This window comes from Ischnura elegans, chromosome 6 (genome assembly GCF_921293095.1).
Source record: "Ischnura elegans chromosome 6, ioIscEleg1.1, whole genome shotgun sequence".
Taxonomy (NCBI): Eukaryota; Metazoa; Arthropoda; class Insecta; order Odonata; family Coenagrionidae; genus Ischnura; species Ischnura elegans.
In genome coordinates, this window is record NC_060251.1 from 22,536,696 (window position 1) to 22,553,639 (window position 16,944).

Genomic DNA, 16,944 nt, shown 5'->3' on the forward strand with positions numbered 1-16,944 from the left:
GTGAATTTTGCATACCTGCAGCTTAATATAGGGTGAGTTCTATCCTCACCTATCCAAACTAACCTTTGCATTGAATTACTGATGTGTGAAAATGCTGATAATTGAGTTGATTTTTTTTGCTGTGGTTTATTGATATTTTAGATTTGAATTATTTGCTTGAGACATTCTGTCATGATCAAAAGATTTTTCAGCATGTGTTTATACAACCACACATAGCACATTCTTGTGGTGAAAAGCACTTTATTAGCACAGGTTTATCTCCTATCTCCTCTGAGTAGCCCAAGTCTCCTCACCATCCTGTTCATGTCTTTGTTATGTGATAGCAGATAGTGTTTCCATTACCAACTGTTAAGGCCGTTTTACGCGGGGCACGGAATTGTGCAGGTTAGAGCTGCATTAATTTCGCATCAATTTCTAAAATGGCGTGAAATTGTGCGAATGCATGAACGAAATTAGAACAGGGGCTATTTTGCAGATTCGCATCCACGCATTCTCGCATGTGTTCTAGCAATTCACCACTTTACATGATGCAAGTTTGATTGTGCCTTCGCACGTACACCAGATTGCGCAATTCCATGTACCGTGTAAAACGGCCTTTAGGATGGCTAGGGTGTTTCTTTCTTCTACTTGCCTTCTCACCATTTCTTATACAGTAGACCCTTGCTCCATAGGACTGATCATAAAGCAAATTCCTTTGTATGTTGAATCAGCATATGGCAAGATATCAGTTTAAAGGGCAGTGGTAATTGGCAATGTTGCCGTGTTAAATATGAATATAGTTAACAAATAAGGGATAAAATAATCTATTTGGTAACATGTTGTTTGTGTGAAAACAAAATTGCATTGATATTTTAATTGTGCACAATATCAGCTGAGTTGCTATGAAGCTGTTATTTGTAATGATGCTAATTAAATGCACAAGTACATACAAGTCTAATGGTTGATTGTAACCCATGAGGATGATAATGGGGTGATCTCATAGAATTAAAAAGGTAATTTTTTTACATGTGTGGATAAGTAAGCTTAAGTTATTAACGTATGCAAATTATGACTAAATATTCTCAATATTCTTGTTGCTACATAGCTTCAAAGTTTGCGAAAAAGAATACATAAATTCTTTCGCGCTGCAAGAACGCCCTGTGACATCAGAATATGAGTAAGCGAATTCGCTCCATGGCAATAACAAAAGAGTAACGACGATAACAAACATCTATGGCAATATTGATTCATAGCTTAAAGGGTGTGTCAAAAACGATTGTGAATAGTTTAAAAGTTTTTACAGTGTGAATATTGCACAATGGCTGACTCCGACTTCGTTAAAACGCATTCTAGGAACATTCTGTAGGTAGATTAATTCATGGTCGCTTACTTCTTCATCAGTAATGAAGATTTCGGCGTGGAGTTGAGTAGCAGCGAAATTGAAATGTAACATAAATTAAATCAACAACCTCGTCCGCTAGCAATCTAAAGCTTGGTTTGTATCTCATTTAACTACTGTCATTTACTCATTGCTTTTAATGTGTACTTGGTGCAATATTGGAATATGTGAAGTTAAAGTTTTGGAGAAATACAACGGAACATATTTGATTTACATACTTAGCATTCCTAGGTCTGGAAGAGAGGTGTATGGTATTTCAGGAGTTGGATAGGTTCAACTGTTAATAAATTAGAGTGTTTGCACTGTTGGGGCTAAGGTGACACCAGAACATAAAGTGAGAACAATAATCTTATACTGTAGAAATCGCCGTGGATGAGAAGGATGAAAAAGTAATAAGCGCTATTATTCAAGACTGTGCTGCATCTTCCAGTATGCATACTTTATTTAAACCTGTTAATTATTCAGGATAAATATTTCACATGACTGATGATGAAATGAACATATTATATAATGTTAGGAAAAAAAGATAAACTGCACTGAGAGATACGTAGGTTTTTCTAAAACTGGGACAAATAGTCTACTGGCACCATGTAAACATATTGTTTACTGTACTCTGATGTCACGCTTTGCCAACATGGCAATGGGTCGCTTGGAGTGCAAGATTACTATGAGTACAATTTACAAAGTGGAATTTTACGAATAATATGCAGGTTGGAGAACTTCTTTCACTGTCCCTTTTAGCATGAAGGGTATATTTTTATCGCATAATCATCCATTTTCAGTGGAATTCCCCATTAGGTGGAGTGAGGAGTTTCAGGTGAACTGGGAAAGAAATCTCTTAATCATTATCGTCAGATTGTTAGCTATCAATATTGTTTTTTCTTCTGGGAAATGATGTAGTCATACATTTTCCACTAAATGTTTCATTCCTCTCACTGGGAGCATTATTAAAGAAATGATTGTCAGCTCAGATAGCATTTTGAATCCATTGCAAAGCAAGGGTTTACTGTAATCGCTTCTGTCTTGTTCACTATACCCTTTCAGACCTTGCTTATGAGATAAGTACTTAATCTCAGGTTGAAGGATATGCTACCACGAAGGGAAGGAAGTTTACTGCTCAAAATGTGTTCCTATCATTAAATTTTGAGTGATAAATTTAAAATCCCTTTTACATAATTATTTTTTATAAATTGATTGAAATTTTCTCATGTTTCAGCAGCGAAAATCAATTCCACTGTTAAAATTTATGTGGAAGCAACTACATTTAAACAGTATATAGGGCCCAATATAAGACTTATTGTTATTCACTTACTTTGAAGTGAAAGGAATATAATCCTTAGGTCTCAGCTGTGGCGTACTCTGGGTGATTCATTGTTCAAGATTTGTTTGCATGCGAGGTTAATGATCAATCTGTACCCTACATTTCTTGCCATTCCTATAATTCTTAGATACACATATATTATATGCCTTCCGGGTAATTTTAATGGCGGATTCTGTATCATAGCTACATACATGCATAATTCCTATATTGATTTATTTTTGGCTTTCCCCTTGATTTTAGGCTTTCTCCACTATTGTCAACTCTGATGCCGATGATGGCAAGGAAGTACAGGTTGATGTAAATATGCAGTATCCTTTATTTTACATAAATAGTGCATGCATTTTTATTACATGTGTATCATAAATATCTGTCATCTTGCATTTGCAACGTCTCGTTTGCCATCCTTGATGAGTTTGCCCCAATTCGTGTGGGCATTGATGTGGGCATGGGGTTGGAAGTGTATTTTTGAAAATGATAGTTCATGCAACCAGTTTTCATTTATAGTGCTGTGGAGCATCAATTATCTGAATCAATAGTTACCCAGTCCAGTTTGATAAGTATAATTGATAAGTACATACTGATTTTTTTCCATTACGTTGTTTCATCACTTATCCCATAGATGCTCAAGATGCCAATATTTCAGCCCCATGCTTAATCCCATGTAAAAATGCTCGTTTATTATATTTTGAGTCCTTTACTTTGATTCTTGAGGTTACATAAATTTTTATCACTCCCGTTGAAATGGTATTGCTACTATGGTACATATTTAGTGTTCTGTATACTCAAAGAATTTGCCTTTCTTCTTAATTCCTGATGCAATCTTGAATCGGGCTTGAGCTTTCTGGGAGTGAAAACAGAGATTGCTGTGCCATTATAAGGGTTAAGCTTATAGAAACTTTGCCAAAAAATAGTACAGTAGACTCTCGTTAATACGAACAACATTGTTACAAAGTTCTCGTTATTACGAAGCAAATCGTTGGTCCCGTCGAAAAGGCCTATCCAAGCTATAGTAAAAGAAACGTTATAACGAAATTTTTGTTTTTACGAAGTTACGAACCTCAGTCCCGGTCCCGGCGGTTAAAATATGAACTTTATTACGAAGTTCCACGCACAAGTCACGGCATTTAGGTGGATATTCACTACACTTAAGCTTAAATAATCGCGCCACGTTTAAGTTCTTCTTGTGTACTGTGCCAAAGAGCGTCAATTATGGTTCTTTATTCAGTTTACACGCTACATCATATAACAAGCTTCATTCCTTTGAAGTCATAGTGACCCACTCATAACCGTTAGTAAATTGGTTGTACAGTCAATCCTCTTCCTATGCACATTCGATTTACGAATTTTCAGAGATACGATCATTCAAAATTTTCAAATTTCGAATTTGGCCGATACTACGCGGTGTGGCGCTGGGAAACTCACTGTGATCACAATCTGAATAAGGTATCATTGAATCCGGTGTGAATTAAGGAACTGTTCAGTGTTTTGCCCGTTCTTCGTCACCGTGGGGAGCTATTTTTTTGGCTCCGAATGCATCGCAGGCCCCGCTAGATCAGTTTGCCACAATAGTGAGTTAGCGCATACATGTAATGCAGTGTTGCATTCCGCAGGATAACAGTACTCCTCGATAACTTGCGTACAGTCCGGCTGGCGAGGGCTGTCCGATTATGGCACAATAAGAGGGGCGGATAATCCTGCGCCAGCACGGTTTAAAGCCAATTGCTGTCCCCCAAGCGCACCTCACACCCTCGCCTAGTCATACAACGTTGTCAAATGCATAAACGAGCACCGAAATAAGCCTGATCTACCAAAATAAGCCCATTCTTCGAATCACAAGAACAAGTGATTATTCCTCTGGGTCCTTCACGCTCGTCGTCCCTTCCGGTTCTTTTCTTCACGGAACAATTTGTAAGCGTTTCCCTTTCTTACTTGGCAGCCTTGCCCCCTACCCAAACCTAGACCATTTGGTCTGTTATTGGACAAATCTCGGTGGCCGGACTGTATTTTATCAACCTAGGAACAAGGTCTTGGGACGCATCTAGTATGAATATCGGAGTTCACGTATTCGGGAAGATATCAACCCTCGATTGCGTCATGGCGTAGTCTTCTATTGAAATACTGAAACGAATTTTCCTGTTTATATATATTTCCGCGTAATTTAATCGCGATTATAATACACTATTTTTTTCGATGATTCCTAAAAGAAACGTTCTTACGAACTTCGTTATTACGAACCTCCGGCTGTTCGGTCCCGTGAACTTCGTAATAACGAGAGTCTACTGTAATTTACTTTATTTGTGCCATTAAGTAATTAGAGCTGGTAACTAAAACAATTAATTCTGTAATTGAATTTTCATCTAGTATTTTAAAGAAACATCATATTGTACGTAGTTAATTTTATATTTTCTGATTACGTATATCAACTTGAATCAAGTGTTCAGGCTTCACTTGGTGGAACCACATACATATATCTATAGTGTGAAATAAATCACTTTGTAATGTTCCACAAAACTTTATTATTTTGACCTTGGGTTTCAACTATTATACACCTTGAAATTTTTTTCACCTTGATAATGGCTATATAATAGTTGAAACCTAGGGTCAGAATGATAAATTTTTCTGGAAAATTATAAAGTGATTTATTTCGCTCTATAATTTTTGCTGGATGTGAATTTGGAATGTATGATCCAGATGTTTAAAGTTTAGATTAATGATTTAATATTGTGGTTAATTTTTTACTTAGTTTTGAAAAGGAATAATATTGAAGGATTTGGTGCTTTCCCGGGGAATCTTGTTGATGAAGTCTTCACGGGAAATCTGCCGGGTCAATTTTGACATTGCTGCCAACGTTTCAATGGCCTTCTCTGCCATCGTCTTCAGGGCGAATGATGGACCTGGTTAATGCTGGGCTTATATACACCGTTGGGGTGGTCAAGTCGTCTGTGATTGGTTGGTTCTTGGTTTCCTTCCTCCTTTCAGCTTACTCATTCTTTTGATCATGGGATTCCATGATTATTTTATTATTTGCGATTCTTATTTCGATGACATCTTTTGTAAGACGGTCCCAATATCCCTTTGCCTTGCAGAGGATTTTTGTTTCATTGAACTTGATGGTATGATTGTATTTAATGCAGTGGTTGGCTACGGCAGATTTCTCTGGGTATCCAAGCCTAATGCACTGTTTGTGCTCTGATATCCTGGTTTAAATTAAATTAAATTAAAGACAAAATGGGATTCAAGACCTCTGTAGTCTTCCACATACCCTCTGAATGTGGAGATAGTTACATTTGGGAAACCGGAAGAACAATTTAAACCAGGATATCAGAGCACAAACGGTGCATTAGGCTTGGATACCCAGAGAAATCTGCAGTAGCCGACCACTACATTAAATACAATCATAGCATCAAGTTCAATGAAACAAAAATCCTCTGCAAGGCAAAGGGATATTGGGGTCGTCATACAAAAGAGGCCATTGAAAGAAGACTCACAAATAATAAAATGAATAGGGACACGGGTTTCAGCCTCAGCAAATCGTGGAATCCCATGATAGAGATACATGAATATCGCACTTTCATTTTTACTTTATCCCACTTTCACTAACAGTTTATCGCATTTTGTAGCATTTATTATTTTATTTTCATAATGAGGTAGATGACGATGAAATGTAGTGAAACACAGTTATATGAAAAAATACAGAATATTTTAAATAATTATGTTGTAGAACCATAATAAATTAAAGAATAAGATATATAGTGGCGGAGGTGTAGCTTGCCCGTGCCCACTTGTAGTTGGTGGCCACGTAGAGTCCCAGCCAACTAGCAGCTGGCCAGTTGATCACATGGTTTAAGCGGCGAGTGTCGGCCGAGCATTTAAACTGCGCTCGGCACAAAATGTACGAATTTTGCCGTCGAAAAGGCAAATATGTTTTAAAATATCATAAAAATCCAGTCATCGCATCTATATTGCATTTATCGCATTTGCGATTTTCACGCATCTTTACCCATGATCAAAAGAATGAGTAAGCTGAGAGGAGGAAGGAAACCTAAAACTGACCAATCACAGACGACTTGACTGCCCCAACCGTGTATATAAGCCCGGCATTAACCGAGTCAATCATTCGCCCTGAAGACGATGGCAGAGAAGGCCATTGAAACGTTGGCAGCAATGTCCATCCTCACCCGGCTGATTTCCCGTGAAGACTTCACCAACAGGAATAATAATGTTTGTATGTTACTTTTATTGCTTATTCTGAGCTTAATATTTCCCATTTTATGAGTATATTTTCTCTGTGATGGCCATCATTATTTCTTCCTTAATGTGTCCCAGAGCTCGATTCATGCAATCTGTGGCAGAGCTGCAGTTCATGGGATTCATCAAAGCTACTAAACGGAAGGCAGATCATGTTGTACGGCTGACGTGGGGTGGATTGGCCTAGTCTTGTGAATTTTTGCAGCTGTTGAAATTTTAATATTGTGGTCAGTCTTTCATCAAAGCTCGAAAAGGTTTTCCTTGGTTTTTTGATGTTTTACTTGCTGAAGATTTTTTAAATTGCAATTTTTTTAGTGTCTTGGCTACCAGAATCATTTAATTTTTTATCACAATGACTTATATTTTACTATTTTACACCTAGATGTTTTTTTTATAGATCAAGTTAGTCTCATACAATACCTCACATTTCCTCCATGATATGGCATGATTTTAATTGCTATATTGAAATATCTGGTAAACCCTTAGTGGTATCGTAACCATGAGTTTGACTATAACAGTAGCACTAACTCACTGACATAGAGGGTCTGAATTTGTGAACTGGTGTGTTGCATTAATTTCATTGTTAACAGTGTGGAATATTTATTTTATAGCATATTTGAATTGGCTGAAGAAATACAACATATCCAGTGATATTTTAGTATTTTCTAGGTTGATGTGTTATGCCAGCAATTAATGAACAACAAAATTGCATTTTTGAGCTGTAGCTCAGATGTGACATCGATTTTTGACCTGCTGGATGGTTTGTCAATTGAAATATCTGTGATGTCCTAAAATTAGTTTCATTTTCCAGTCATCCCATGCATCAGGAGGCCAACATACTTATGTCTCATTTTTATATTTACGAGGGTGTATTTGGCACTTGAACGTAGAAATTCTTGTGGCAAGATGTTGGTCTATCACTTGCTGTATTAATGTTTTTTAGTGATTTTTTTTGGATAAATTGGCATTTTTAATGAACATATCCTTGAGTTTCCTCATTATTTGGAATTGGTATTTGCCCCCTAATGTATATATGTACATGTATTTTCCCAAAATCGCCTTTTCACACCAAAAGCATATTCAATGACAAAGGAGTGAGAAGGGGAGGTAGGGGTCTGGTAGAATATTGAAGAGTTTTGAGATGCATTGTAGCTTGGATAAATTAGTATTTTTAAGGCACTGGAATTAAAATTGAGGAAGAGATTGGTGAAATGCTATGTGTGGAGTGTGTTTATGTATGGATGTGAGACTTGGAGGATGGGGAAGAGAGACAGGGACAGGATTGGGGCATTTGAGATGTGGGTTAGGAGGAAGATGGAGGGAATACAGTGGACGGATCGAGTTAGGAATGAGCGAGTATAAAATAGGATAGATGAGAAAAGAACGTTGATGGACAAAATAAATCAAAGGAAGGGAAACTGGCTGGGACATTTGATGAGAGGGAATGGAATTTTGAAAGTAGCTTTGGAGGGAACGGTGGAAGGGATCAGAAGAAGGGGAATGAGAAGGCTGAAGTTTATCGACAACGTTAAAATTGGAAGATATGGAGACTTCAAGGAGATGGTCAGAGACGGGAGGGAATGGAGACAGTATTGGCCCGGGAGACCTGCCGACGGGCAGAACACCATAAGATGATGATAATGTAGCTTGTAATGCAAGAATGAGGAGGTTGTTGCATTTTGTGTTGTTTATGGGGAAGGCAATCAGAAATGAAGTCCACAGCGGAGAATTTGGGCATTTTAGGATCAGTTTATAGTTGCTTTCAGGCTGCCCGTCTCTCATTAGGCTTTCAATGGTTTGGTAATAGGGTTGATTTTGAGGTCATTGCTCTTAAAACTGTATCTTCAAAAAATTTTGGGGGGTTTGAATCCCCTGAATCTCCCCTTGCTATGGCTTTGCTATATAGTCCCTTAATTCCTGCCCCTCTAAACCTGAGCAACATTTAAGACTTTCTGCACTATGCCCAAGTGGCACTTGGGCCTTCCAATCTCTAACCCAACCCACCTCAATGTGTAAAACTTTCTGCTGTAAGCCTGAGTGGTGCACAGGATGGGGTTCTCTGCAGCCCTAATGTGTTTCTTTCCAAACAGCTTGTTTTATCAATAGATCTTAGTGTTTGTTTATGCTATAGGTGTTTCTTTTTACTGGTTGATCCAATTTATATAATTTTAACAGTTTGGAAAACTTTAATAATGTAAGACCCCCGATGCTCTAAGGGGTGTCGCCAATCAATTGGCAGGGATTTTTGAAAGGAAACTCATAGACTACGGAGAGATGATTTTATTATTCTACTCGTTTACATTCTTCGCCGCCACACGTCCGACTACCGACGCCTCTCAATGGCCCCCCTCGGCTGACCTCCCCTCCTCCTCCTTCTCCATCCTCAGCTATCGTCTTATTCTTTCACCAAGCTCTGCAGTTTCCCACGGGAGGATGGAACAGCCACAGGATACACGGGGGTAAAGCGATCCGACTCTTCGCAGAGACAGAAACTTGGGAAGGAATATGAAAGAGAGTGTAGGTGACGGGTTGGGGCGTGAAAAGGGTGGGAACGGAAGTGAGTCTGCTGTTTCTGTCTCTTACAATAATATTGTATACAGCCTTCCTCGCTAAAGTAATGCCATAAGAGTTCAGTCGACAGTAGTAGGGCAAGGTTGGTGTGAGACTATAAGAGCAAGTATTATGTATTTAATTTGTAAGGCCCACCATGAATTATTATCTTTGAATTGGAAATGTACCCAGAATCAATACCCTTCTTAACCATCGTTGCCTATTTTGAACGACCATTCAATAAAATCACATTTATACCTTTATTTTTAAGATTAATATTTTTTTACATTTGAATAAAACATAGATAGAACAAACACTACTTAAATGACATTAAGAATGTGACCTAAGTATTTAAATGAATTGTTCTAGTGCAGAGGTTGAGGGTTGAGATTGGGGGTATAGATTAGCTGAGGTATCAGGATTTGGGTATCCAATCGGGCTTGATTTCAGCAATCTAGGAGTATGCTCATGAATTCTACTATTAGCCATAATACATTATCCAACCCTTTAATTTCAACTGCTTTACTCTAATGTTTTCCTTCTCATGGTTATCTGTGACCCTTATTAGACAGTGGGAGCTATTTTAATGTCCAGAAGAATCTGGGTGAGTTGACATAGGCTTTGCTAAAATCTTTGTACATATTTGACTAGTACACATCAGCCTATCTTCTTTTGATCTAAGAACTTAAGAATTTCTTCTATTAGCTATTTGAACTAGACCTGAGACCTTTTGTAGTCACAATTGCTTGCTGGGAAAAAGTTTTATTTAGTTCCCCCATGGCCAATAACAGTAAAAACAAATGTCACCAGAAAATTCTGACTTCAAATTAATGACATGTGGCATTTTTACCTTTGCAAAGAAATTCATTTTATTATTTCATCTCCTTCTGTTGTGTAAAGGTCAATTTGGCTAATGAAAGAGATTCAACTCATAAAAGATTGGCCTATTTTTACACAATGTTCCCAAATTTATGAACATGTCTCCACTGGAAGTTTTAAAATTTGAATGGATTTAAAAACCCCAAATTAGTTGACTGTAGTCTACTGGAACTCCTTTTTAGGCTTTGAGATTGGGAATGCTCAAAGTTATCTGAATATTTTTATCTATTGATTTGACTGGACTCTGCTATTGGCAAGATTTAGGGGTCAAAGGTTGGGCATATTCCCCCTCCTCACTAAGGAAATTTCATGGTTTGTTGTGTCCTTCCATGCCGTGACTTCGTCAAAACGGAGCAAGTAAGTGGTATTAGATCACCGTGTTTTAACCATCTAGATCATATCTAGCAATTAGACCCTTCCTATGTAACTCATCCAGTGGCGCAGCAAGGGGGGGTTTTGGGAATAGAACCCCCCCAGAGCTCCGAGAAATTTTTAAGTTTAATCCATTTTATTTAATGGATTATTATTACTTATAGGATAGTGTTAGGATTAATCAAATATCTCTCATAAAGCGGTAAAACTAGTCATTTTGAACCATTAATCTTAAATTTTTTTGGAGGAGGGTCCCCGCAACTCCCACTTACCCTTGTGGGTATGCAATACCCCCACACCCCAAAGTATTAGTTGAAACCCCGCCTGAAACCACCCTAGCCTTAATTCTTAGCTGCGCCCCTGAATTCCTATCCTGTCATCCTATCAATGCCAGTTGTTATTCACTTCAATGGTTTTTAAATTCCCGCCTTTTGCATTCCTGTCTCTCTTTAGTAATCGGTGCGTTTGGTAGATGGCGTTGTTCGTTATTCCTAGTTCAAAAGTCGTTCTGGGAGTCATGGGGCATCTACGGGTGAAGTCGAGCGCACAGTGGCTTTTGCAGTTGAAACACCTGTATTAGTGTGCCCTCCCCCCTCGACCGGTCGTGTTTGGCATCTTTTCTTGACGATTTTCATGCTTTAGCCTATCTATCAAGTTAAAATTTTCAGGATATGTAGAATCAACTTTTGTCAACAAATAAGTCCATATCTTAAATGTTTCCATTTTATCACAGAGGAAAAAAATACCTATACGAGTCGTAGGGAAATGTTTAAAACGGACTTGTCTGTATTCTATGTAAATTTCAAGACAATAACTTGGGTTTCAAATTAGTAATGCGTCAGGAAAAAGACCAGTCGAGCGTGAGTCATTCGTCCTAGCATGTATGGAAAGGAGGATTTGAAATTTAGATGATCTGAATGAAATAAAAGTCGCGAATTTCCAAGTGATTGTTGAGTTTGCTTCGTAACAGTTTGCGATGCAAGGATTCTTGCTTATCATCTATTTTGGTACTTAGGGTCATCCTACGCAATTGCTGTCTTAGACCGGTGGTGTATGTAGTTTTTCTTTAAGCTCATTTTCACACTGAAAACTTTCTGCTTGCTATTGTGAAGATATCTAGGTACGTTGTTCCCATGGTAGTCTTTCGTAATCCAGTGAAATATTTTCGTGGTACGTTAAACTTGTCTCTCCAGAATGATCCGTAGCCTACGCTGGGTGGTAACGAGGTTGATCTATAATGTGTTTCGAACTCTACGAGCAGTGGCGTAGCCAGGTGGGGGGTCCGGACCCCCCCGAACTATAAAAAAACAGTTATATTCCTTCATAAAAGAAAACAAAACAATGAAAAATCATGAATTTAAAAGATATTTCTTTAACAAATTAAGTTTTTTCGATTATTGAAAGCGTTTAAATTAGTTTTAAACCCTCTACTTAGTACCCTGTTATTCAAAAATTTTCCTCCCTGGTGTTGGACCCCCCCCCCCCCGAACGAAATTCCTGGCTACGCCACTGTCTACGAGTATCTAACCTTGATAGAAAGGACGAATCTTCAGGACAAGCATATTTTCGAATGGAGGAAAGTTAAAATAATATATACAATGCCATTCCGAGTTTACTTTTATGATACTTGTGGGTAATTTACAGACGGTAGGTGTACTTAGTGAATATCCGTTTCGCACCCGTTTCTTTCCGTCACTTCAGGGCTTATTTCGACCGGCTTTAAAAAATAAACTAGTGGATTCAGTGGCGCCGACTCCATGGGGCCTGAGGGGGCCCGAGCCCCCTCAAAGATTCGTTTGGGGGGTCGGAGCCCCCTCAATAATTCAAGAAAATAATTAAGTTATATTATGCTTTGTGAAATCACAAAAACGTATTGGTAGTTTTTATTTTCCATGTTAGACGATAGTTACCTTTTAAAATTAATTCAACAATGTGTGTTGAAACAAATAATTATAAGGTTAAGCAGGTTAACTGAATCAAGTGGTGTGAATCACGGTAGTGTTTCGGTGCTGCGACACACTTTCAATTTAACCTCTTCCCGGGTCAAGACCTCCGATATGGGCCCCCCCAATATTTTTTATAAGTCGGCGCCCCTGAGTGGATTGATTAAGTTATTAAATGCTTCAACAATATATTGAATGCAATTCGACCGCAAAAAGGTTTCCGGATTTTCATCAAGAGCCTCAAGTGCTCAGAATGGCAATGGTGGGTTGAAATCGGTAAAACATACCAGGGAGTTGCATGCCTTCGGAAAATTCGCGGATATTACAAAAGAGGATCTTCAAACCAGCGTCCAAATTTTTTGACACTCATCGCGCATTTCAATGGATTTACAAAAGTCGCCATTCATGTCGCTGACGGACATATTGATCCGAGTTTCAAGGGGAAATAAGGAATAATTCTTTTTATGTGAGAACGGCTGGTGTCCTAACACCCCCTGCCACACGCCTGTTGGGCGGCTTGCGGGGTATTATGTAGATGTAGATAATTAGGGGTGTTAAGCGAAATTTATATACACGATGATGTTATGGATCAAATTCATAACTATTCAATGCTATTCCTCGCAATTACAAACGTAATAGGGTAGTTTCCTTCATCAAAGAAAACGAAAGGCATTGATTGCGATTCGTTACCCACCATTACTGTATTCATAATATACAAATTATTTCGTTTTAGAAATACCGGTTTAGACGAATGGCAATGGTCCATTTTTATCCTCATTTGAAAAGGGCCAGATTGGCGCCCATGCGATGCCACTCCACGTGACGTCACAGGGACCTAGTTTCTATACGAGAAGATAGGAGTTATACATCGTCTGAGGTTACCAATGCATGCATGAGGCGCAGAGCTCAGGGAAACTGTCTTAATAATCACTTATTAAAACTGGCTAAGGTCAGAAAGTTTTCGTCATTTGATAAGGTATTAATAATCCTTATTTAAGCCAAGCGCTACCAGCCAGCAGGGTACTCAGCTACCCGCTAGCAGCCTGCGTCGTATCAGCGCTAAGCCTCGCCTCAAGGTCACCTCACAGGGCGGCAGCGGGAACCAGAATTACGTCACACGGAGAGATTTCCCGGCATTCATACTTACGCGTCGCGTTTTCGCGCGCTTGAAAATTTTCACTTTTCATTTAATTGCGAAAAATAGATATCGTCATTTAAAAATGTAAAAGCGTGAAATACGTACTCCAGGAGTAATAATCTTTCGATTTAGGCAATAAAAAATAATAGGAAACCACCCTATTTTATAAAATATTGGAAAAAAGTGGATCATATTGATATCATGGTCATCACCGCGCCGCGGAAATTTTTGAAAACCGATTAAAATGCGACCGAAGTGGCATCACAAATAAGCCTCTCATGGGATGGAATTAGGCCTCCTCTATGCAGTCTCCTTGGGAAAATCATTTCTCTTAAGCGGGATTTGATCCGTGAAATTGTAAGCCACTGGTTCAGCCTCGCCTCGATTTTAGAATAAAGTCTGTCTTCATAAAACTCAAAATCCTTTCTTTTGAGGCTAACATTCCATGGATGGCGAGGTGTGTTTTAGAGGACGCATGACTCAGGTGATGCCAATAATCGACGTCGAACATTTTTTTTCGTGGGGTAGGTATTGCTCATTAAAAACGTACGCTTTCACCTTGAAGATTCCAGAATACGTAGAATACACTCATTTCAAAAATTTCCTGGGTCTCAAGCTTACAAATTTTAAAACGAAAGAATACTTCAGATGAAATTTTCAAATTTAAATAATGGCAAATATTGACCGGAGTGCACTCCCGAAGCAGCAATCAGTATCCCAACAACATCCAGACAACATTGTCGGCGTTAGCATATGACATCCGTACAAAATCCATTTTTTTTAAAGAATCTTCTTACAGCTGAAAATACCAGCATAGAAGTAAGGAAACAATTCATCAGATGCTACATATGGAGTATGTTTCTCTATGGAAGCGAGGCTTGGACGTTGACAGCAGCAGAGAAGTCAAGAGTGGAAGCATTCGAAATGTGGTGCTACCGAAGAATGATGAAGATAAAATGGATTGACCGTGTGAGTAACCATGAAGTGCTAAGGAGAGTAGGAGAAAAGAGAAGCCTCCTAAAAACATTAAGCAGAAGAAGGGACATCTTAGTTGGCCACATTTTGAGGCACGATGGTCTGATGAAGACAATCCTTGAAGGACAAGTGGAAAGGAAAAAGGGCAAGGGACGGCCCCGAATGAGTTATATCGGACAGGTTATAAAGGATGTAAAAGAAAATAAATATGTAGCTATGAAGAGATTAGCGGATAGGAGAGAGAAATGGAGAGCTGCGTCAAACCAATCTTAGGATTGTTGACTAATGATGATGATGACAAAATCCATGTTAGTCCATTTAACGTTGTATGGATATCTGTCAAATATCCGAAGGACCCGCAAAACAACGTTGCAGCGATGTCCAACAATGGATAAGGAGGTCCACATTACAACATCTCTTATTGTTAGATATCTTCACAACGTCCAATGAGTGTATAATGGGTGAACTTCTTATGTTTTTGGTTATCCCCAGACATACAAACAAAAAAATTGTGCTCTTCAATTCGATACAGAACATATGCTAAGTATGGATACTGTTTAAAATGAATTTTCAATATCACGGATATTACAACTTGGATATAGAGGCAACGTTATTTTTACAACGCGTCGTTGATGTTAAAAATAGGAAATTTATGTAAAGTTGTCAAAATATCCATCATGAAATAACGTATTTTGGATAGATCAACATAATTTAGATATCCGATGCATATCGTCTGCTGCTTGGATATATGTCCTGAAAATGCGAAAGTGATACGAGGAAACCGTTACCGTTAATTCATAAACACAAAAAAAAGGCTTGTCGAGCTGAAAAAGAGGCGATCTCATACACAATGCGGATGTAATTTTTTCTCAAACGCTATTTTACCGTGCGTTGTTATATTAGAATTTTTCTGCATTCCCCAGAAGTTACTGCAATAGTTGAATCTGTTCTTCACCTTGCGCACCTTCATTCTTGATAAGAGAAGTAATCTGATGATCTTAAGATCATCAGATTAACTTTTTAATTGCAATAATACCGACAAATCCTCGGTGAAGTTCCAATGGCGTTATCCTGATATATTTTACCCTTGACGCGTTTTACTTTTTAAGAATTAAGATTTATTAAGACTTATTGGTATTTTTTTGTCCAATTTTTAATTCCTCAGTGGTGAGAAAAAATGGCATTTATTCATAGCTTTTGTGGAAAGAAATATTGTTTTCTGACCTCAAATGTTGCTACTAAATATCTTCTCAGATAATCGGTGAATTATTATATCGGTATCTTTTTTCGCCATAAAATTGATTGGGATGTTTACCACTTGCAACTGCATTGCTCGTCATTATAATTGGAATTTTATTATTACGTTTGCTTTTGGAGATTCATGCAATTAGCAATGCAGCATTATTCCAGGGACGATATCAGCATCGTGGAAATGGCCTGGAAATCTCAACGATGCAGTATTCTGACAGATATTCTTCCATTATCACCACCGATTACTCTCGGAGACCGATTTTCTGTCGTAAAAGTTGGCTTGTTAAGTTTTTCATTCATTTAATTTTGGTTTTTAGTAACTTCCTGTTAAGATCGTTCCTGGGCGAATTTATTTCATTGCGTAATTGAAAATGCTTTTGTCGTTGAGTCAAGAGAAATGTATTCCCGATGTGATGGTTGGAAAAAGAGTTACGAAGTTTTCCACAAGATTCAGCGAAGAGGAGCACCGACTTCCTGGGCTAAGTCTGCCACCATCCCATAATGAATCATTCATTTACCCTGGAGGACGATTGTATACTAGCTTCCGATAATTCTCAACTTTCCGGAGGCCACGTCTGCCAAACGTGTCGATGCAGTAATTTCACTGATTCCCTGAGAGCTCCTTTGGCATCAATTCGTTGCTTAGAATTTTACTAGGTTGTGTGAAGAGCATTCCTGACCAATGGTGGTGCCAAGAGCGAGAGACAAAAGGGTAGTTTCCTTCATCAAAGGAAACGAAAGTCATTGATAGCGATTCGTTACCCACCATTAGTGTATTCATAATACTTATACAAATTATTTGGTTTTAGAAATCCCAGTTTAGACGAATGTTAATCGTCAATTTTAACCTCATTTGAAAAAGTCCAGATTGGCACCCATGCGATGCCAC

At 38.3% G+C, this 16,944-nt stretch overlaps 1 protein-coding gene across 2 annotated transcripts in view; it reads left to right on the forward strand.

Moving 5' to 3' along the window:
- LOC124160424 (origin recognition complex subunit 3) overlaps positions 1-7,929 on the forward strand; it is a 28,628-nt gene extending 20,699 nt beyond the window's left edge. For both annotated transcript variants that reach the window (XM_046536279.1, XM_046536280.1), the window contains 2 exons: positions 2,940-3,007; positions 7,026-7,929. In XM_046536279.1, the coding sequence (XP_046392235.1) occupies positions 2,940-3,007; positions 7,026-7,134 (177 nt within the window). In that variant the 3' untranslated portion in view covers positions 7,135-7,929. The remainder of the gene's footprint in view (positions 1-2,939; positions 3,008-7,025) is intronic.
- Positions 7,930-16,944: the final 9,015 nt, after the last annotated feature.